The 24164-nt window shown below is 42.5% G+C and overlaps 1 protein-coding gene across 4 annotated transcripts; it reads left to right on the forward strand.

Annotated features, from left to right (window-relative positions):
* The first annotated feature begins 7548 nt into the window (after nt 1–7548).
* Nahoda (DOMON-like domain-containing protein nahoda) lies at nt 7549–21365 on the forward strand. 4 transcript variants are annotated; one of them, XM_076392385.1, is made up of 16 exons: nt 7549–7872; nt 10977–11047; nt 14801–14898; nt 14980–15103; nt 15198–15429; nt 15538–15990; nt 16158–16196; nt 16398–17030; nt 17723–18166; nt 18246–18397; nt 18481–18558; nt 18636–18978; nt 19052–19256; nt 19330–19520; nt 19690–19862; nt 20910–21365. In XM_076392385.1, the coding sequence occupies exons 1-16, from the start codon at nt 7701–7703 to the stop codon at nt 21363–21365; spliced, it is 3864 nt and encodes a 1287-aa protein (XP_076248500.1). In that variant the 5' UTR covers nt 7549–7700. The 4 variants fall into 4 exon arrangements, with proteins under 4 accessions (XP_076248500.1, XP_076248501.1, XP_076248503.1 ...); XM_076392386.1 differs by having other exon boundaries at nt 20931–21365; XM_076392388.1 differs by lacking the exon at nt 16398–17030.
* Nucleotides 21366–24164: the final 2799 nt, after the last annotated feature.

Raw genomic sequence — 24164 nt, forward strand, 5'->3', positions numbered from 1 at the left:
GGAAAAAAATCGTGAAAACGACTGATCAAACCGGATAATTCCAAGTTAGATATGCCCGGGTAGGAGTCGAACTAACGGGTCCATGGATCTCGTTTGCGCGACCTCTGGACGGTCATCCCGTGGCTAAATGCGCGAGAGGCTTTCTCCGTGGCTTGGAATGCGGCCTCTCCCTCTGACCGGCTCTTGCCTCGCTTCGAGGACAGCCATAGAGGTACGCCAGCCTCTATGTCCGCTCCCTCCACTGTTGTGTCCTCTGGACCCATGGTTTACCGGAAAATCTTCGATTATTCCTTGCCAATAATCGCAGAGACCTGAAATCTATGATTCTGATATCATTTGTCAATCCAGTAATTGGATTGGCTGTGCAGTCATGTGGAATTGAATTCCACCCTGTGCTTAGGGAATGAAGTCGTTTGATGCTGTGCATATGTCTGACGGTGAACGTCCTTCACTACTTGAGAATATTGGAACGTATTGAAATAGTAAAGGGAAACTCATTCCACGGAATTTATGCGCTAGTGTCGTTACCAGCAGCCTTAGGTAGAACGTTGCCTTCTAAGTGAGTCAGTAATTAAACATTTCCAACACGACAGCTCGCGAAAAGTTATCCAAGCGTAGACCTGATTGCGCTTAAAGATCAACGATTTGCAGAGGTATGTAACGTGCACTCATGGGAAGAGAAACATGAGTACACAACTGTACAGTGTGTTGAACTAAGGAACGAACACTGCTGAATTTGTTGGAGTTAACTGAAAACAGAGGTTCTAGAGAGCCTTAGAGAGGACCTGTTGGACTCTAAAGGACCTGATATTAGACACTCCAAGGCTCCTGAGTTCCCAAAGACCCCAGGACCTCTAGATATCAGAAGACCTCTTTAAATGTCCTAATACTGAATCCTCAAAAACTCCAAATTTCCCAACAACGCCAGGAATCTTAAATACCATCAGAATTAAAATCTTAGGGACTCTAGAATAGTATAGAATACAATGCTAGATTTATTATGCTATTGTTTCTGCAATTCTTCAATCAACTTTCATAAAACGAATTATACATTCCCCTTGAATAATGTCATTTTATGTACTGTTTAATGTTATTTTATTTAGTTCATATCGTGATAACGATCGCGTGTCTGTTCGGCAATCTGTACGCAGCCTAAGGCGCGAATTAACGCTGTTCGATCATGCTGCAGGCTACATGCTCAGTCTGCTCGCTTTCCATTCCGATCGGGGGATTTTGCTCTTACTACTGCAAGTCAAAAAGAACAGGCCTCGGTATAAACACCGCCTGCAATCCGTGCTCGACGTACACGCTTACTACGCTAGTAGAACGAGTTGAATGAAATTTAGTTTCCGTTCGAAGGATACCTCGTCGTGTATCGACGATATCAGAATACCGATTCGCCGCGAAGGCTGAATTGCATAAATTTTCGCGACCAGAAACGCAAACTTGTTGAGCAAATAGAAATTTCGTGTAGCGCCTATTGTGTCACTTAATTGCTTATTATTATTGCACAAAAATTAGAGAATGCCTTCTTTTACAAATTCTGCGTTCATTCAAAAGCTGATATAGTTCATAAAAGGATAGTAACTCTAGATTTTGGAGTCAAATGGTATAGCTATCTTGTTTTTCGGGATTTCAGGGTCATCAATATTTTTTAACGGAACCACATACCTTGGATGGTGATACTGAGAGAAATTCCATGAGTTACAACGTAACCTGGTAACCTTATTGACTGCCACCACGGTTTCCAAATTTGAGCGAGTAAAAATAGCAGGCGAAAAGTTTTTAGCAAGAAACCTTACGTCGTCAGTATAACTCATTGGAATAAACAGCTGCAAACCCTCTCCCATAAATTAATTCTCATTTAACCAGTCGAACACAATACCCCACAATCGTCATAAATATCAGCAACAGCACAAAGAATGTATACATTCCCTTTCATACCTATGATCAACAAGTCCCATAAACACTTTCCTAATGGCAGCAAATTCTAACCTCTAAACAATCTAACCTCTTCAGTACCAAACTACTTAGAATCATTTCTTCTACACAATCCCCTATAAAATATTAAATATATAGACCAAAAACAGTGTGTGTGATTACAAAAAGTACATGAAACTTCAATAAGTTTACACTGCAAATAGTTAAAAAATACATGACATAAAAACATTAAATCTACAAAAACATATGCAGAGTGGCCTCATTTTATCAAGATAGAATTCGGAATTCGGGCACAACCTGCTTCTCATAATGTCTCCCCTAAAGGACACCTTGCGCTCAAGATTCGAGGCACCTCGTTTGACCCGAATGTCGCGCGGTCTCCCTGTCAGAGGGAGCCAGAGCGGCCGCGATTGCCGCGAAGACGTCAGGAATCTCTGGGCCTGGCGAAGACAGGAGTGGGGCGAGGGGCGGGAGCAGGTAGAGGTATTCAGGCGAGCGAGCACGGCCAACCTTAAGAAAGCAGGCAGGTAATAGCAGGGGGGCAAACGTGAGGGGCGAACGGCGGGAGCGTAAAGTGAGTTTTCGCTCGCGGCTGGTTCGCAATGCCAGCCAGTCGAGGCGAGTCGAGTCGAGTCGAGGGAACCCGAGGCCTCTGTCAGTCAGTCGGTCCTCTACCCAAAGCCCTGTCGCATCCTTCTCGCTGCAGGATCTTCGCGCGCGGTTACCACCTGTCGAAATCGATCGACTTTGTACGCCGTTTCCGCGACGCTGCCCGATCGCACCTTCGAATGGCTGCGCTCTGAGAACGGGACAGAGGGATCGGTTCAGTGAATCACCAGGTTCGTCGATCGATCGCGACGCGCGGTCTTCTCTTTCGCCGCCAAGGAATCCTGCTCGGCTGACTTCGTTCTACGACGACGACGATGACGTTTCTCGATCGTTCGTGCATCGCTTGAGACCGCGTCCTTTTTCGGTGCAGTGATCGCCTTTTTTACTTGTGTGTGTCTCGTGGACCACGGAGGATCAGCTGGAAGCTCGGGGAAACGCATTCAACAGGTAGGTGGGACTCGACTTTCCTTACTATATGGACAGGAGACTGTTGTGGTTCGTGGATCGAGAGTTCGAACAAGTAGATTCTGTTTCTCTAGTATAGGATTTTATTTATGATAGATAGTTTTTGTGTGGTATATGTTTGAGATATAAAATAGCCTTGTTTTGAGAAAAGTGGAGGTTGTAGATTGTTTAGGATGTAAAAAGATGGAAAGTGTGCGGTACGAGGTGTAGAAATGAAGCGACCTAGAGTAGCGTGCGAATGAGTATTAAAAGGCTAATCCATGGAGGATTGAAGCGAGTTAATAGCGGTCGGAAGCATCGATTGCTCGTTTAACCGCGATCACGACGAAGGACGTTTTGTTTTTCATCGAGAGCCGCGCGCGCGTGCTTCCTGCATCCACCGCACGTCATGGTTATGTATATTATTCTTCCCTGGTGTCTTAAGGTAATGCCGTGTGTGGCGTAATAGCTTATTATACGTAGAACGCTGGGTGAGAGGAAACTTAATGATACTAACGTCATCGGCGTTCCTCGCCTCTTCATTTTTCTTAATTGTACCCCACGAGATATTGCACATTGCACCTCTCTCGTGTATACATAATTGCGCATCCTAAGTTTACATTCGCTTATCCTCCTACATTCTGATTGCGTTTCTTTCTCGGCGTGACCGGATTCGCGACAGTGTTGGTGTGACTCTGTGCAAAGTGGAACGTCCTTCCCCCCTCCCCAAGAACGTTTCTCGTATCTAATAATTATTTTGTGAGCTAGTAGAAATAATAGGTATCTTCGATTATAAACTGAAAAGTTCAGGTAAATCTGCAGTCAAGGGGACTACTCGCAGATTTCAATAATAATTGACATAGCGTATTTTTCGACAGTTTTGAATGTATATCTGTGATCAGCATATAAAAATATAAAATTATATGTCAATTATTATGCAAGCTGTGTGGAGTCCCTTAAACTGCAGATTTACCAAAGTTTAGGTCTAGCATTTGTTACGTAGTAATAACACTTGAATATTTTTAAGAATTATTTAATGCTGAAATCTGACAGTAACTGAGTCTGCGAATGGTAGCATTCGAGAATCCTCCGTATTATCTACATTGACATCGAGAATTTCCTCAGGTCGAGAAAAGTCATTTCCTTCGAGATCGTTGAACATTTTTTCCAGAACGTTTGTTTACTCCGCTTCATCGCGTCGTTCGTATCGCTCGCGGCGTAATGCGGCGGGAATCGCGTAATATCCTCCCCGGGTGAAAACGCAACAAAGCAGTGAGAACGAAGCGAAAACCGAATGAAACTATACCTCCTACGATTTAAACGCGTTGGGTTGGTTTTCCACGTCGCGTCGAAAGAGAGTGGCATTTTAATGTTGCGAATTCTCGCCTCAATCGCATCAATGAGAACGATCAGTTGCCGCGCGACGCACTTAGAAACGCCATCTTTTTTCCCTGCGAGCAATCAGGAGAAACGTTTCTTACGCTACACTTTTGCCATTGTCTCGCTCGACCTATTTCGATCTTTTAGTGCACATATATGGGATACCAAGGGTATACGGCCCTGTTTGGTGTTAATTTATTATTCTTTTCCTTCGACTTCCTTTCTGGCAGCAGAATCATTGAGGATACTCGAATTTACTACGCTTTTCGTTATGTTCATGTTCTTCTTACGAAGGTAAAACATTCTCTATCATCTTTTTTTCTGGTTTATGGCTATCGTGTCCTCGAACGCTTTACTCTGAGGATCGCAGAAGCGTGGAAGGGTAAATAGAGGATTTGAGAGAGTTTCGCTACGTAGTAAATAGGTTTTATTTTTGTAAAGTGCTCGTATATTTTTTATGATCGTACATGCTTTAGTTATTGGTCATCAGTCATGCTTTCCCTCTCCTCTGAATCACTCTGAATATCGTCCAACGGGGTCGCGCAAAGAACGTAGAAACAAACGTTTCTCAAGATCACGCACGAGATCGATCGGCGGCATTTAGAGCGCGAATAATAAAGTAAACGAGCAAGAACGTCGTTCGGTAAGGACATCGACATCGGTGTTCACTGGAATGTCAACTCGTTTTCCACGAGCCGTCGAAGGCGGATCGTTTTCCCTACGCGCCCAGCCTGTACCTCCTCTCCTCCGTCTCCTTCTCCGACTCTTACCTCACCTTCCATTCGACGACGCTGTTCGTTACTCGCATCGAAACTCCACACGCGAGTTCGAGAGCTGTTCATCGACACTCGACAGAAATCGCCGTGCCATCGATTGGAATGTTGATTAACGCAACACCTGGCGAACGTTACTTCCTGTGGAGATTTTTATTCTTGGGTAACCTCAAATATGAAAAGAATTAACCTCGAATGTGTGCCGATCATGGGTCAAGGTAATTAACTTCACTTATTAAATATTTAAAAATTGTAGTACCAGAGCACTTGACTGGTACTTAACTTTTTCAATTTAAATACCTTTGTTTTGTAAAGTTCATCGATTTGACAAATGAGCGGGAAACGTTACTGCGCATGTGCTTCAACGGTTTCCAGAAAAATGTTAAGCTTCTTGAGAACTAACCTCTCGAAGTTCGACTCGAAAAGCAAAAGAAGTCTTCTAGAAAGCGACTTTAGGATGAGATAATTTCTATTTTTGCGTGTCGCAGGAATTTCTGAATTGGAAATGAAGAATGGGACACGGGGCAGGTTTCCTATCGGTTTCTTTCGATATTTATGATCGTAATTTCGTAACGACCCGCTCGCTCCACGTGGAGTCATTTACGAACAAGTGGAAGAGCGTGTCGTCGGAGATATCGTCGAGTATATCGAGATAGCCAGTAGAATGTCAGGTTTCCACGAGTATACGAGAAAAAATAACCCCGTACGCGCGGTGCAGCTACGTTTCCTATCCCCTCTTTTCCCTTTACTCCTTCACACGACTCACGCTCATCTTTGCGAGTGAATTGCGCCTTCTGGCTAGGTAGGGGCTGCGTACTTCGACGCTGAGGCCATTCTGAGGCCGCGCTAAGGATTCCTGGCAAGGAGATAGGCTCTCTCGGGTGTCGCAACGTGCGTAGAAGCGTGTGTCGTGTCGCAATTATCCACCAATATATACAATATTAATTTTCATCCAAGTGTGACCTTCGAGGACTTTTTTATTGCACGACGTAATTGCCAGCTCAACTTCTTTTTATAGTTATTTACCAACAGTGAGGTAGTTCAGTTTTATTTACATTCCAGGGTTCTTGTTGACTGTTTTTTGGGGACTTGTAATCTACTATATGCAGATTTTTATTCAGGATTAATTTTAGGACTTATAAAAGAAGAAATATGCCTCTCATCGTGATTAGATTAGGCTACCATTGCTCTACAAGACTCTAATTTCTAAATCATGTTCGGTTTTCTTCCTGCCACATTGTCTTCACGCTCTCTGCGTTCATCCTAACTCTGTTCAGTTTTTCCAACTAGCATGGCTCTCTGACAGTCATCCAGTTTCGCGTATCGCGCTCGACAGCCCACTGTAATTATTCTTTCCCGTTTATCTCGATGTACACGCGTCCTTCGACTCTACAGTTTCTCACGGCGAGTTCTACGCTTCGTTGTCTGGTATTTTTTCATACGAATTCTGTCTGAAGTAGTATTCTGTCTTTTTATCTCTGCCGTCTGCTAGAGCTTTATAAGCCAGCTTTGTGAGTCAGTGATTTTTCGTTCGATGGTTCCACGCATCCTCGTTCAGTAGAAAGGAAGCAAGAAAGACGGAAGTCGCCAGCACGTCGCGAGTTTACGGTTGTCCTTCCGACTCAGACCGTTACTCTTCCTCCGCGATGAGTGATCGATAGAATATTCGCGGTCGTCTGGTGCTGCTGGTATTTTAAAAAAGGAAAGTTCAAGTCTAGGAAATTACAGGTTCCCCTAGCAGGCTGGAATCTAATAACACTTGTCGGTTGTTAATTCTCGTTATTATTACACCTTTTTTTGCGATGGACCTTAGTGGCAAAGGTTAATACATTCCTACGGTGCAGTGAATAGGCAAAAACGCGTGTTTTGCTATTAGTCTGTCGGAACTGGATACACTTACACTCCTCGTTTCAAAAACATGGGTTATTTTATGCTTGTAAATTAACAGCTTTGAAGGATAGCTGAGATGCTCTTCGTGGCGAAGGAAATTCTCTACACCTGTAAATATATTTCAAGATTAATTCTTTAAAAACCCATAGAATAGGAATACTACTTCCAACGTGAATATTTTTTAAAGAAATTCGAGACCAGTTTTCTGAGAACGTTCCTCGAAATGGAAAAACTTTGTCTCCGATAGCTGCTAATTTATGCAAAAGCGTAAGCATGAGTGTTAATAATTTATGCAACTTTAGGCAATCGGGTTGCCAAAGAACAAGTTTACGCCGAAAACTGGTCTCTGCTTCTAGTTTCTTCATTCTTGGTATAAACAATTTTTACACCTTGCCCAGTGCACACCATTTTGGAGAGAATATAAAAGAAAAATTTTCCTGTTTGACGAGTCGTCTCATTTTGACACGCAACTCTAACAATTCGCTCGTTCCTCTTGCAGATCGACTTCACCGAGACGGAAGGAGTTAATTAACGAGGGGTGCCCATGCCGAGCGTCAGGAAAAACGAGCAGGAGGGTCTCAGGCAGGCGAGAGGAAAATTCACAAAGGGAACGAGTGCGAGTTAACTGAAAACAGTCGAGCCTGCGAGCATAAAACCCTCAGAATGTTATCGAAAACGTGTTCGACGATGATGTCGGGACTGATTTTCCTGGTGTTGACGGTGATATACAGGGAAGCGCAAGGGCACGTCGCCTTGACTTTTCCTCGAGCGAGGAAGTATGACTTGGACTTTCTGGACAACGCCAGGACACCTGGACCATGTGGAATGCCTCGTGGTAAGCATGTTAAAAGAATAATTTTTACAATATTAAGTAATTCTATTATTTCAACCTCGTTGGTTAGAAAGTAACACGAGAGATCTAGATTAAAAAGAAGATTGATTCAGGTATAGTGCTGTTCATGAAAAATATGAGGAAAATAGAAAATAATTTTATAATAATCGTGGCGCAATAATGATGCTCCATTAAAAGCGACGAATTGCCCTATTAATCTTACTTAGAACAGTGATGTACGTAAACCTAGACTTTATTTACTTATCTCTTACTGATACAGAAGCAAAAAGAAGTGACTGATTCTCAATCCGAGCTCACAGATCACAAACAAGAAATAATACTCACTTAATTACATATACTTAAGTATATTTACCATATTCCAAGGATGTATAGTCAGTAAAGTTCCTCTTGCCCCTCAGCTGTCCCTCTGACCTCATCTCCAAACTCCAGAAAAACTCTCAGGTAAACAAATACATACTTTATTCATAAACATCATCAAAACATAGTTTTTTCAAAACTCTCCAAGACTCTACGACCTAAAAAACAAATTCTACATCCCCCACTCGAGGGAAGAGGGGAGGACCAGTGAAACTTGAATCGTGGCATCGCTGGCATGTCTCAGAAAAAACGACGAGCAATCCCGTTCGACGCTGTTACCGACGGAGCAGGTTCTCCGGATGCTGCCACGGTTCCGTCACACGATCCGCAAGGAAGGCGAACCGGAAGCTACGCTACCGTGGAATTTTCGCGGTCGCGTCTCAAGGAGGATGGCGTCGTTAGCTGTTCGCTGGAGGAGCAGAGAGGGGGCTGGGTAGAAGGGGCTAGAGAGGGTTCTATGGGAAAACGACATTAACGCGAAGACACAGTCCCGGTGGGGATAGCCCGCTAGTCCGATTCGAGGCGACTTTCACCGACTCGCGCGAAGGGAACTCGAACCGTGGCTCCTGCTCGGCCATTACCTTCCGCGACTTGCCTCCACTCTAAGTCTATGCTTTTTGTACTGTACTCGCGTGGAATATGCGAACTTTAGAATTTAGAGCACAGGACAACGTCTTGTGCACCATTTTTCTAGAAAATTCTAGCCAAGTTTTGAGGTCTCAGGATTCATCTGTGGAGATGAAAATATTGTAGGATCTAGGTTCTAGAATTTACATTCATATCTGTGGCTGTAAGGCAGAAAGACTATTAGTAATCACTTACTAAAAAAGACGGAGTTTATGCTTTAATGAAAGACTTGTATCTCTCACAAAAATAGAGTAGATTAAGAAACCTTCTTCTTTAAAAAAGTAAAGATATAATAAGCTATCTGAAAGACAGTATTAAGACTCAAAACTTGAAATATCAATATCTCAGAAACAGAAATATGTGACTCGAGTCGTTTTACTTTACAACCACAGATATTTGGGTATCAGAAAAATGTCCCCATGAAAAAGGTCTCATTCAAAAGATGACCTCAGTCACACAAACGCTCGATTATTTTCGGTTCTCATGGTTATGGATTCTGAGACCTATCGACTGACCCCACCACTTAGTTTTCTCATTCTCCATAATCTCGCCGTATATCACGCAACTCAACAGCGCTGGACGCAGACCATTCTCATCGGCCGTAAAAAGAAACGTGTCTTCTCGGCGCATCCACCTGTGCCTCGAACGCGCGCACCTATACTTTCGAACACTAAACGGTGTCTGTGAACGCTGTCACGCATATTAATTTTTTACGGTCCTCCAAATCGAACGACTCGACAGCGTCGATGTCTCCTGGCGTTCACCCATCATTTCGAGAGTTGAGATTTTTGAGATTCCAAGTAACTGGTTCTTAAAATAATAATGAGGAATGGCATACCGAAAATGGTTACAAATATCTTCTCTCCTCTTTTTGCTTCTGTAGATTCAAATAATTATCGTGAAATTTTCTGCCTGAATACATATTTATAAATAAAATAATATGTAGTAGAGAAGAATTGTTAGAGAAATAATTGACTTACACTACTGACTAAAAGCACTCACCATTAGTAAGTGATCTATTAATTCTGATTCGAAATATTACTAGTTCTGGTTGAATTAATTAGTTAGTATTTTCAGTATTTATTACAGCGTTTTCTTATTCCAATATGATGCAATTTTAGAAAATGATTCCAGAGTGTACGTTTCAATAAAACAGAACGCCTGCTTTCTTTTCGGCGGATGAGAGAGGGGAAGAAGTCGGTAATCCATAAAAGGCAGGATCACTCTTGGAACGTTCCCGACCTCTTCCGGAAATTAATTGTGCGCTATGTCACTCTCAATTGTTTCCGGAACTCCGTCCTGATACGATAAACACTGTTGTAGATCTTTATCTTCTTTTCCCCTCCCTGTCTCCCAGGCGAACCGAGGATGTGGAACTTTCTTGAGTCCACATAGGAATTTTCGTTTTCGTAACGAACGATATAATTCGCGATATGAATGCATAGCCGTCTCGGTGAGTTTTTTCGTTCGTGACGATTCGCGCTGCTTCGTTTCCGTGTAATTGATTTCCGCGATCGTTGGCAGTCGATAGGAACACTGTGCTTCGAAAATTTAAGGATTATGTGTTAAGGAATATTCTGCTGAGGTGTAAAAAAGTATTAATTGGAGAGTGTAAGCAGTTATGTATAGTTACTATCATCTGCTTATATTTATGTGGTAATGCATTAGCATATTATTAAGTGTGCAGACGAGGCTTAGTCACGACAGAAGAAAATTATAATAGGTAGAGGCCCTGACTATGTGGAGAAACTAGTTTTATTTAATAGAAAGAAATAGAAGAGTTTTTCGTTCATTTATTTATCACTCGAGAAAATGAATTCGATTTTATTCTTTTGCTGCAACTTGATCATAGAGGAGTTAATATAGAATATCTCCGTGAACTTGCATTTATACGTGTTTCCGGTGATTGTTAAAAATTACGCTGCCTTATTATCGTAATGAATATTAACATTTCATTGTGTATAAACTCCCTCGTCTAAATCGATGAGCCTGAGAAATTGCTAGTTTCCGTTTCTCGAAGCAATTCGTCGCGTATGGAGCGTCATGAACAGCTCGTAGAATAGCGTAACGTTGCATAATATACGATGCACTTCATGTTTCAGGCGATGTCAAGACTACATTACTGTCTGGGAGTAATTTCAACGTCACGTGGCACCTAGCTTACCCTCATCGAGTAAGTAAACATTTTTCCATCGTTCCTCGAGCTTATTTATTCTCCAGACGTATTAATTTTACTGCTATCTCGAGTCTCGTTAATTCCCTATCGTATTTTCGTGTTCAACGCCACTTTTACCTGAACGATGATTAAATCCGCTGAATTCCGTTAGCCGTTGGCAAAAAAGGAAAGCTGAGAAATCGTTCCAGCGAAATCAGTCGGTAATTCTTCGTGTACACACGTACCGTACCATTGCAAAAGTTATTAACGCTAGGAATTATCTCAGAAGAGTGCTGAGAACAGTGAAGTTACGTGGAAACTTGAGAGGGAGTTCCCTGAAATCACCAGAATTCCTAGAAAATAAGTTTTCTTAGTTTGAATAGTAATTTTTCACTTACCAGTCTTAAAAGTGTGTATAACAATACCTGAGTCATTTTTTTGAGAATCTTTTGCAAGAAGGAAATAACTCAAATTTGATATTTGTCGAGTTGTGACCTCGAGGAATTTCCATAATTCTTAATATTCCTAGAGTCTAAGGAAATCATAATTTCCTCGGGAAAAATAATTGAAAATAGGCACATATGTTACGTGAGAGCTGCGCTAAACCGTGGAGCCATTTTATTATTTCATATTTGAGACTTTCTCCGATCTATGGAAGTTCTAGCGTCTCTCTCTTAATCTAAGCTAAATCACTAGATGGTTATTCGTTTCTTCGATTGCACACATCAATTACGAAAGCTCGAACCCGAAGAAGTCAGGCTCTGTTATTAGCGGGGAAACTTTAAATCGTTCCTCTCTTTCCGTGTTGAAATTGAACCATATGTCGTGTGCGAGGCACGCGCGATTATGGCGCGAAGTAGCGCGCACGTTATGGCACGTGTCGCATTTGTCGAACAGTTATACACATTCACTGCACGCTTTGCGGAAACTCCCCCTTCTAACGATTCACGTTTTCGAGAGGCCTGCGCCATTGTTGCATAAGTCTGTTAGGCGATTTTTTTCTTTGGAGAACGGTGTTTAAATCTTATTAGAATTGAGTGGTCTGATTTCGTGAGCTCTTAACATTTGATCAGAGGTACAGAGGTTCAGGCTTTGAAGTTGAAAAGTAGGAATAAGAATTGATGGGTGATAATATTTTGAAGATCTGAAAACTAGAGATTTGAATATTTGAAGATTCGAATGTTTGGAAAGCTGTGAAAATTGAAAATTGGAGAAAATGAAAAGTTATGTTTTAAATATTTGAATATTTAAAAATTTGAAATTTTGACTGTTGGAAATTTGAAAATTCAAAAATTTGAAATTTCGACGGTTGGAAATTTGAAAATTCAAAAATTTGAAATTTCGGCGGTTGGAAATTTGAAAATTTAAATACTGAAATAACCTATTTATTTGGTAATTCCAAAGCTATAAAACAACTACCTAAGTCAATACAAAATATCTGGACACTCTGCCAGCTCATAATCCAGACTCTGAACAAAGGCAGCACCGTCATACGCGAGAAATTCATATTCTTCGCGACGCATCGCCGCGAGTAGAAGAGTCATCGTGAAAAACATCACGAATTTGTCCGCACGTGGTCTACGAAAGGGAAAGAAAAGACAGAGGCTGAGCTCAGCCTACGCTTTGCTCGTCGTCGCTCAAGGTGACGCGCGTTGAATAATTCAGAAGCGAAGCTCGGCCTGCGTTCCGTGGCACTCGCGTACCTTACGTAGGTAGGTAGGTCGGAAAGAAGGTTGGCGTAAGGGATAACTCCGCTTTGCATGTGGACGCGATAGAAAGAGGCCCGTGCTCGGTGGAACACATCGGTATGTCGGGTACCGTAACACGACTGTCGCCAATCACTCGGATCGAAGCCAAAGCCTTTGGATCCGTTGCTGAGAAACTTCACTCAAGCCCTGAAGAGCTGGAGAACTCTTTCTACACAGAATATCTAATCTAGGATCACATTCTTCCATAAATCTCTAGCTGAAAGGCAGATCAACTGAAATCCCTGTTTGCAAAATTCAATTTTCTGCAGCATCTTACTGCTTTTTCTTCATTCTATTTATTAGAATTATAGGAATCTATTTATATTACGTAATAAATAAAAGAGATTTAATAAGTCGTATAAGCTACTTGAAATACCTACTACTTATTTGTTTTTCTGCTCTCCTGAAAAGTAATAGAAAAGAACTTGGATCAGTATGGCTTTTCAGATACAGAAATAATTCTACTTCTAGAATAGCAAGCCGCAGGAACGATCTGTATTCTCGTATTTTATCTCCGAATTCTCAATGTAACATTGATTTCACTTAGATTCCTTTCCAGAACTGCCATCGACTTCAGACCAATCTCGTGTACGTGTGTGCGGTCGTGCTTTCCTCTCTTCAGTAACTGGTTTTAGACAGAATAGCCACAGGCTAGGCAGCTCGCGAATTCTGTGCACGAAAATATCTCAGGCACGTGAAAAATTCGACAATAACGTTACAACCGCTGCAGGTGTGTGCTCGTGCGAAGCAGTACCACTTTGCGACCGCCTCTTCCCTTCTCCTTCTCCTCTCAACCGCGGTCGTGCACCGCTGGAGAACATTTCAGACTCTCTCGAGGATTTTCGTCGGGACTTTCATCAAAACTGACGAGCGTCTCCGGTGAACGGATCTCATTTTGCCAGTAAAAGCGACTTTGTACTTTATATTGCATAAAATGGCAGCAGTTGAAGCTGGAATCTTAGAGACCAGAAGAGGCTTGCATTTTGCAGAGCTCTGTTAGAGCTAACTAGAGTAATTATCGATAGCTTTGAGATTGTGGCTCAAGGAACGTGGCATGTAATTGGTGACATGAAAAACCAATTATGGAGCTGAATCACGGTCTATATTTACTCTGTATGCCATGTTGGTAGCAATAAGAGTTTAATTGTAAGTGATATTTTCAAGTACAGGTTAATTAAGAGGTCTGCAGTCCTATGACCCATATGTGGGTCAGGGCAATTTTAACAATAGTATCTTATACTTCCATCGAATTTTGATTGAATTCCTTGTACTACTATTCATCTAGAGTTGAACGTTCTTAATAATTCATGAACCTGTTAAATATTATACACTCCTTCATGGAGTCTGTGCCCAGTGATATATCAGTCTAATATCGATAGCGTTTGAATCGCCGCTTGCGTCACTGTGGTCGGTCACCTGTTACGCTCTCGCGCAGCTTATCTCTTCCTATTTCCAATTCGGTGAAGGTTTCGTACAGATTGGTGGTTTCGTAACAGCAGGATTGCGGAGTCCTCCCAAGGAAGCCTCGATCGCTGCCTTTTTCTCGCATTTTTATTTATGCTGTGGCGTGACTGATCTGGCCAAGCCCTGTGTCACGGATTCCGTCGATAAGTTCACACTCGATACCGCTATCTTCGCACACGATCGGTGTCTCAACGTTCTCTTGACCGTTTCTCGCTTCCGACGCGAGCTCAGCGAAAGAAACCGTACGGAAGTTCACTCATTGGAACTAAAACGATTCCGTTTGCAACCTGGCTCGCCTTTTCAAACCCTAACGTTAACTGAATCCTGTTAACTACATGCATTATGCATTTTGTAAATTCAATACTTTGATTTTACGCGCACGATATTTGTTTTTTTCAATTAGAGTGCCGCTTTGTGATTGTTTGGTTTATTAGTGAAAACGAGATGGATATTTTGATGAGTTTCTGTTGTGTTTTTGAAGCTCTGTGATATAACTAATAGAAGAGTAAATTATTTACGTCCATTTTTTTATTAATTTCTGGTTTTATTTTTTTTATAGGGTGGATTTCGACTGCAAATCTTGGACGCCCTCGACAGGCCATTGGTCGATTTGACTCCCGTGACTAAGAACAGCGAGTTCGTAGAAGAGGACGCCACGTAAGTTGAGAAAAGAAATAGAAATCCTTAGCTTTTATAGTACTTCACAACCATTACACAAAAATGCATTTGAACTTTCAGAGCGCAGAGCTATGCAGTGCAATTACCACAGAATTTTACGTGCACCGATTGCACCATTCGACTTTTACGAGAAGCCGAAGAGTGGGGTTCGAGTTACAGATTTTGGTCTTGCGCTGACATCGACGTAAGTATTCTTTACCACAAAAGAAACCACATGGAAGACCTTCTATCTAATGTATTTTATTCTATATTAATATTCTTTAATTTGTACCGATTAGATCATCGACAGAAAGGCCTACAGAGAAGACTGCAACGGTCACGGCCGATATCTCCTTGGTCGATGCAGATGTGATCGCCTCTATCACGGCACAAGGTGCGAATTTAAGGAGGAATGTCTCGACGACTCCGACTGCGGTATTCAGGGCACGTGCATCGACAATGGCGGCACGACCGCGCCCACCAAGCAGTGCTACTGCAACATCGGCTGGTTCGGGCCTGGTTGCGGGAAGAGTAAGTTTCACCGAGTCAAGGATTCGATGCATCGCTGAATTGCCCAAGCAAATCGAAAAGAATAATCGCTAGAAACTTCTCTGCAACACTTTCCTATTTTTTCCCCAGGATCTCCGATCAAGAACATTGACGTGAACCTGGATTCCTACACGATGAAGAAATTCTCGGAGAACTTCACATTTTATTGGCGGATACTGAAGGAAAGTAACGAACTCGAAGGCGTTATGGTCGTGAATAGTACCAGCTGGATCGGTGTTGGCTGGCGACCAAGCGACTTGACTCCGAGCTGTCGAGCTTTCCCTGATATCCAAGAAAAGCCGAAGGGAGAACCGCTTCCACAGCCAGAGCCTAAAGCGGAACCAGAACCCGAATCCGAGCCGAAAGCTGAACCCAAACCGGAACCAGAGCCTGAACCTGAGCCTGAGACTGGTACAGAAAGGTCTGGCACCAAACGAAGATCGGCTAAAGCTCATGATATCGCGACGCTGGTCTCAACACCTCGGTCTGATCTTGATGTCACTGTGCAGACGAGTGTGACTTATCGCGTCAGTACAAAGCAAGGTAAAAATTGCTCTTAAAATAATAGATATAAATTAGAGAAATGAAACCTAATTAAAGTGTTGTTTCACTCTTCATGTTTCGCTAATTTTCATATTATATTGATTCTGTATTTTTTGGACATTGAGACTTGAAAATAGTCTTCAGTGATTTATTTTCTGTTTCTGTAGGTCGTAGAAAGAGGTCTCCAGAGGCTCCGTCAACAAATGGTAAGTAGAAATCTCTAACACAAGTAAAGAAAGTCCCCCTTTGCTTCTTGTAATGACATCGTAGCAACATGTAGTTTGCTTCCCAATAAGTAGAGTATTTGGCGTCCCTCCTTTTCGTTCAAGACACTACGCACAAGGTGGTGGTCCGTAAAAGAAGTAAGCAGTAGGTAGTTGCACGACGATCGATGCTTTGTTGCACAGGGGAACCCGTCGCCGAGCCGAGCACTGTCGACAGCACCAACACCACGCCCGAACCCATATCAGAGCCTCAATCCGAACCTGAACCCAAGTCCGAGCCAGAACCTAGCTCAGAGCCCGAACCTAAGTCTGAACCAGAGCCTAGTTCCAAACCAGAACCTATATCTATACCTATAGGAAGGTCCTTCACCAAAACCGTGTCCGTAGCTGAACCCAGGTCCCATTCAGAGCCTAAATCCGAGCCAGAGCCCAAGTCTGAACCTGAACCTAAATCCGAGCCAGAGCCAAAGTCCGAACCAGAGCCTAGTTCAGAGCCTGAGCCTAAATCCGAGCCAGAGCCCAAGTCTGAGCCTGAACCTAGCTCAGAGCCAGAGCCCAAGTCTGAGCCTGAGCCTAGTTCAGAGCCAGAGCCGAAATCCGAGCCAGAACCTAGCTCAGAGCCAGAGCCCAAGTCTGAGCCAGAGCCTAGTTCAGAACCAGAGCCTAAATCCGAGCCAGAACCTAGTTCAGAGCCAGAACCCAGTTCCGAACCAGAGCCAAAGTCTGAACCGGAACCCAACTCCGAGCCGGAGCCAAAGTCTGAACCGACCTCGGAACCTGAGCCGATTTCGGGCCCCAAGTCGAGCGCAACAAAAGGTAACCTGATGAGACGATTCCAGAGCTTCTCTTTCCTCGTATACTGGCACATCCCTCTGTATTCAAAGAGTTATAAGATTCATTTCGATTGGTTAGGATGAATATTGTTTCCTGTATTGACAAAGTATTTAACAAAACAGTAGATAATTATTAATTACAGCAGATAAGAAGTAACTTAAGTTACATTAACAAAATGTATATCAGTAGTGTTAACACTAACATTATGTATAATTAAAATATCGCCAGACTGAAAATAGGTAAACGTAGATTGACAAAGTTACTTGTATTCGAGTTGGTAAGCTTCCCTTGTCGCTTTTGCATAATATCCTAATAATGTAAAGATGGTGCAGCTGCACTTGCACCTCCTAAAACACTGTAGAATATTTTTTGTACATTACAGTTTCACTCTAATATTCATGTACCTTATAAAAACTGTATTATCGTAGAAAATGTAAGGTTGCAGCTTAGAGTTCCCCATCATTATCTAGAATCTCATGAACGATCAAACACTATTAATAATAATCAAACGTTGTCGTATTTACCATAAATATTTAAAGTTATTTTCATATTAGGTCGAAGAAGTAACCGTGCCTCGAGTTCAGCATTCATCGATCATATAATCACGTAATTGCACGAGGCACGGTCGCTTATTGGTGATTTATTTTAATCTGACCTCGTTCTCTTGATCGAAGTGATCATGCCTGGACCAGGGCACAAGTACACGCCGAAACACGACTTCAATCCCATGGATTGCACCGACATCATAATCGGATCAGCGCGAGGTAACAGCCACAGGATTGGCGACTATTACACCAGAGACAGATCCACGCCTCGTAAGGATGAATATTGGGGTGGAAGGGACACATTGACTGCCGCGATGGGCTTCGAGCGTGACGGTGTAACCACGATCCTCTTCAGAAGAAAATTGACTGCGAACGAGCCAACAGATCATGAAATCGTGGACGGTAATATGCAGGTCATATGGGCGAAGGGGCAAGAACCTGGAAAGTATGTTCATCACCCGCCGAGTGGGATTGAAAAGGCCAAGGTCAGCGTGAAAGACTTCTACAAGGCTGACGAGCTCAAGTATCATGGCCACGGATCGCAGAGAGGCGCTCTGACACTTAATTTCTTTGGTAGGGTCTTTGGATATTCAAAACTATCTGGTACTTCTTTTAGGAATATTTAATATTAATTAGGTTGTGATACTTGTAGACGAAAAGAAAAGGCAAGAGATGGAGGCCAACAGTGGAGACACAACCAGGCAGACTGCAACTTGCAGCGGAGAATGGCATTATCCTAGGCATTGTGTAGCAGAAAATGGTACCTGTGAATATTCTATACAGTGGACCTATAAAGGACGAAAGGTACTATAGACAGAACATTGACATTTTCTTTATTCATGGTTTAATCCTTCAAGAATAATCAGTAATTGAAAATATTTACATAGGATCAATTATCATTCGTCATTTCCACCACTAATACAAACACTTGGACTGGAGTTGGATTCTCTGACGATGACAAAATGGTATGTCTCAATATAAACAAAAGTATAAATATTTTGATTGTGAGCTACTCGAGACTAATTCTTTGTTTCGTTCTCAGTCGCAGACAGACGCGGTTTTGGGTTGGGTCGATGATAAATCGGGTCGAGCTTTTCTCATGGACACTTGGATCAGCGGATACAATGCTCCGCTACTCGATCCATCTCAAGATATTTACAATACTGGTGGCAGTAAAGTGGATGGTGTAACGACTCTTAAGTTCTCGCGGAAACGAATAACAAAAGACAATAGAGACCTCTCTTTCACGGACGATCACTGCTTGTACATGATGTACCCAGTCAAGGGTGGTAGTTTTAACGCTGTCAGCAAGAAAATACGCAAACACGACGCTATACCCGTTGTCTCCGCTGAAAGGATATGCATCAAGTCTTGTGGCCTCGAAGGTATCTACATTAATCACGCTAACAGTATTATAATAGCCTCTTTCAGTGTTATTGACTCAGTTCTCCTTTCCAGACTTCGAGGATCTCACAACACCAGCTCCTCCAAGGTTACACTACGACGTGGAAGTGAAACTAGTAAACCTGGGTGACGGTTTCATGACGCCCACGCCAGGAAGCACTGACTTTGAAATTATTTCGAATCGAATAGCCGATAGCTTCGGTCCAGTTTTTGACAAACTACCAGGCTATTATCAGATTCGTCTCAACGAGTTAGAGAAGTGCGTTTTCACGAAATATTGTCTATTATTTATTAAACTGTTCAGTATTTGAATATTTTATTATCTTTTTTAGAAATGACGAACAGAATGGCGTTATCGCGCGTATGGATCTGATCTTGGACAAAAATGAAGTTAAGGGTAGATCACTGAAACCTCTAGACACTAGTGTAGCTGCTGAGAAGGCGTTGAAAGAGGCTCTCGTCAGTGGAAAAGTCGGAGCACTCAGCGTCGATCCGCAGTACTTGATCATCAGAGCTCCTCGAGGTGGGTGGAATTTCTTATGAACTTAACGAGAGATTTAACAAAGCAAAATGATTTATTTCAAGCTGACTAGTTTCATACAGTATCTACAGTGTATTTATTTTATATTATATATTAAGTATATAAGTAATATAAGGCATCAATGAAACATGGACACGTTTTTGGTCACTAGTTAACGACTTGGGTGGAGGAGACGGAGATGATGAATCATCATTCTCGTCGGAACTGTTTCTCGACGCGACCAAGCTGTACATCGTCGTCGGCTGCGTTGCTGCACTGCTTGCCCTCGCCCTGTTGCAGGCAAGCTGTACCCTCTATAGGTCCTCGAGGAAACGAGCAACAAAGGTATCATTATATATCCTATCTATAAACATTGTTTTTTTTCTCTGTTTACAAAGTATCTCTTCTTGGCTGTTTCTGCTCGCGTCCTGTACTTGAACTTTCTTTCTTTCTCTTTGTATTGTGTGCATATAACTCTTTTTGTGATGGCCGTAGCGTTGTGTTGCGTGGTGCGTCCTAGAGCAGTGCTAGTTCTCAACTTGAAGCCAAATTCTTCTCTTGTTCGAGTTTCTTTGCAGTTCACTAGAAGAAGTATTTGTTCCCTAGTCATTTCTGTAGCATTGATAGCTGTGTTTGAGAATCTCCTTGGACAGAATGCAATCTTTCAAACGTCGAGATGATAGAAAATGTAGAAAATCTCTTTGGGACCACCCGCAAACTCGACTTCCACTGCTCGCTCTTGTGAACCCGAAACGATCTTCTGCTTCGCTTGTGTTGCATGACCCGCGCTCTCCGCGATCATGGTAAAGAGGGTGTACTCGCTGCCTCTGGCTTCCTCCGACGCTCCCAACCCGATTCATCGCACGAACGCGACGCGCTACCATCGACAAAACGGCGATCACCATCACCACCATCATCATCATCTTCGGCATCATCACCAGCATGCTCCGTACGAAATGCATCGCCCTAGTCCCAGCTGGTAGAACTTCACATTCGGTACATGATCCAGCTCGCTAATTATTACTACGTCATACCCTCGTTTGCTCACTAATCCAGGTATTTCTGTGTACTGATTCTCTCTTGCTATCTTTTCTACCTTCTACTTCTTTAGTAACTTGTATTTTTCTTGGACGCGAGTAGAACGGCACTTGTTTATCTATTATGCAGGTTGTTGATAGATGTAGTGGTCATATTGCAGGCGAAGATGATTCACTTCCTAATGGATTCTATACGAACAGTTGCTTTTCCAAAACTCGAGAACGTGAATGATGAATAAGTTTGAGTAATCAGATACTGTCTCGCGAAACTGTTGCTCTTCGCCTGTAGTGACTCATAGTGTAATCCATATCTAGTCAACTAACGTGTAAAATAACATTCTATAACGTAATACAGATGGTGATGACTCCATTCCAGGACCGTCTGATCGCCAGCAACGCTTGGAAAGACTATGCCTCAGGCGCAAACACGAACTTCGCCTTCGAGGCGTTTGAAACAGAGGAGAAGGCTCCACCACCGCCAGTCTCTAGTTTACCCCGTCACAGAGAGATAACTGGGAATGGTCTGAATGGTACCGACACAGTAGAAGGTCCCAACAGGATGATGGGACCGCGAGCAACGTACAGTCTGCCGCGCGCGCCTGGCACAAGACACACAGCACCAATTCAACCTGGCTATTACACCCAGGACCGCAGAGACCATTATCACAGATCAAAGAACAACATGCACGGTCCGTCGGGCGTGTCGACTCAACCGAATCAGCCAGATTTCTATTTCATGCCCAGCCAGCGCAAATACAGCGGCGAGGTGGTCCGCGTCTACGTGGATTACGGGAGTCAAGCGCAGAAGTAAAAGCATATCAGTGTTGATAGCGAACAATAACGATGGTAAAAGTGACTGTCAGTGCTCTGTGCCCCCTTCTTTTGCTTGTTTCCTCCCTTCGTTCGAAGAATTCCAAGTGGACGATTTACCTCGCTTCAGTGAAGCGACCCTGTACATAAACAATATTTAGTGAGCCTGGAGAAAGACTTCTCGAAACGAACCCATCCCCATCCTCCGGTGCTTCTCTTTCTCCGTCGCTCGTCGAGCGTCGAACAGGACAAATGGCACAGTTTGTTTTCTCGTTACGAAAGTAAGTAGCAGAAGTGGCGCTTACGACCAAAGAGTTATCGATAAGGCGCGCTCGATGCGCGGTTCTGTACAAAGCGCGTGCAAAGAGCACAGCACGACGATTCCACTGTTACTCTCGACGCCCGTGCACTTAGCGAACTTAACTGTACTTACACGTAACCCATGGACGTTTGAGCAATAAAACGTTTGTACATTCTCTTTTTAATCGAACGCACGCTTCCTCTCTTGGCTCGACTTGTTGGGCGATCAGTTCGCGGCGAAGTCGGACTGATCGCGGCTCTTGGGAGACAGAATCGCCTAAGAGGGTTCATGTGTGAACAGAGGACCGTCTTAAAGAAACAAAGAGGAATATACTTTGTTTCTTCTTTTTTCATATAATCATCAAGACAATGTTTTTTCATGTATATTACTTAAATATTTAACAAAATATCATTCAAGAGTTGATTCGAGGTTGAATTTTCTAAAACAAAAACAAGCAAGTATAACAATGGTACCGTTGAAGAGACGCTGAAGTGGTGTTTCTTGAAATTGTCTTCGAAGTTAGCGCAACAACTGTTAAGAAATATTCTTCTATCATTATTCGAGGAACGAATGCAGATTCGCGGCTCTCAAACGAAGAAACTAGAACCGAAAGCCTGCGAATTCTCACGGATGTAATTGCCCTAGTGATTATCAACAATAATGCGTTGAATAACGAATAATAGCGATGGCAACGCTGAAAACAGTGGTATGGAAGTAGACGCAGCAAAACGAGCACCCGCAAAAACGTAATTGCACTGGGTCACCTAAATCTTTTATACTAGCCGTTAATGGATGATGATAGTAATTAATAATAAGAAATAGTGTTTTTTTTGTAATACTTACAATGACGACACCGTCGATTACAGACGACGATCGTGTTGGTACGGATTATAAATTATTACAATAGTGGTAAAATTAACGATAATACTTGTAATAATCATAATAACGATAGTAGCAGCAGTAGTAACGATGGCAATAATATTACAGTATTAATATTACATCATTAACGTCGTTAACAACGGCGTCGCGCGCAAAAACATGACTTCCGACGTTTCATCTCTTCGTGACCGATGGAATTATTTAAAATCGTATCTCGTAATAATAATTAATAATACAATAATAATATAATTATAATAAGGCGACGCCATCAGGTAAGCTTTTTAAATACCTCCGAAAAGTCTGTCTTCTGTGTGTATTCTGTGTGTATGTTCGGAAGCCAATTATAGCACGCATTGCCTCTCTTGATCCTATTATATTACGTAACTAGTATCGAGCACATATTTCTTCGGTCCTACCGTAAAATCTTCTTCGGTCACACGTGCGAAGTATGAGAAACAGGGGTCCTACACGCTCTGAATCAGTCAGCATACCCGCCCAAGCTGATGGAACGGTCGGAAAACAGAATTTCTTCAGGATCACGAGAAAGTCCATTGCAAATAAATGCGCCTCGAACATATAATACATAATACATGAAGTGTCCTACTTATATTGAACACTGATTAAGTATCTCCGTTGCCATTCACGATACTAAAAAAATAGAGCTCGAGAAAAACTTGTTTCGTTCGATGAGACAAATACGATAATACGAAAAACATTTTTCTGAACTTTGATGTTCATTTCTCCGTAAATATATGCTGGTGAGATCATATTTCCATAGTGTAGTGAGATAAGATTTTCAAGGAAAAAGTATCAACGATGCGGGAATCTTAAGAAAACATCGAGTGAAGATCATTTCGCATCATTATATTTATCCCCTCAGACTGTGAGTAACTTTTCCTATGAAGTAAGTTCAAATTAGGTGGGACACCCCACATGTACGTACATTTAATCCTTTCGATGCTTGGCATACATCGTGTACAGAAATCATTATGCATATATATATTGTTAATCGCACGGGATGCACCGATTGTCGCTGTAAGCGTGCGCAGCATCCAAAGGATTAACCATACAAGCGGTAATCGTAACAGAAATAAATTTTCGGCCCGCTCGTGTAACAACAAAGTCGCTTCCGGCGGGTATGCTGCTACGACTGCATCTTTTTTCCTTTTCTTTTCGTCGCTATCGCATTCTTTCATTCAAAGCGCATGCAAGCATGCATTGACGCACGCATACACACTTTAAAACCTTTTCCTCTCTCTCGCCCTTTATCTTCAATCTTTACTACTATTCTCAATTCCTTTCTTTTAATACTCTTTCTCCCTACTCTTCCCTCGTGCACTCTTATCGTCGACACATACAACACGTATTTTTTGTTTAAGATCAGCAGCACAAAATCTCCAAACTCCCGTTCGATCAAAGCAGTGTAGTCGAGAGTACGGACAGGCGAACATCTGATAAATGGAGTGAACACGATAGTAAGGCTTAATTTAATTTGTTAATAAATCGTAATTAACCCGCGTGCGCGCGCGCGCTGTGTGTGTTCTGTGTGCACAGACGGCGAGCTTGTTCTCTCCACACGCAGTTTGATGCACTCGAACAACCGGCTCTCCTCTATCTGTC

Source organism: Calliopsis andreniformis, chromosome 2, assembly GCF_051401765.1.
Source record: "Calliopsis andreniformis isolate RMS-2024a chromosome 2, iyCalAndr_principal, whole genome shotgun sequence".
Classification (NCBI taxonomy): Eukaryota; Metazoa; Arthropoda; class Insecta; order Hymenoptera; family Andrenidae; genus Calliopsis; species Calliopsis andreniformis.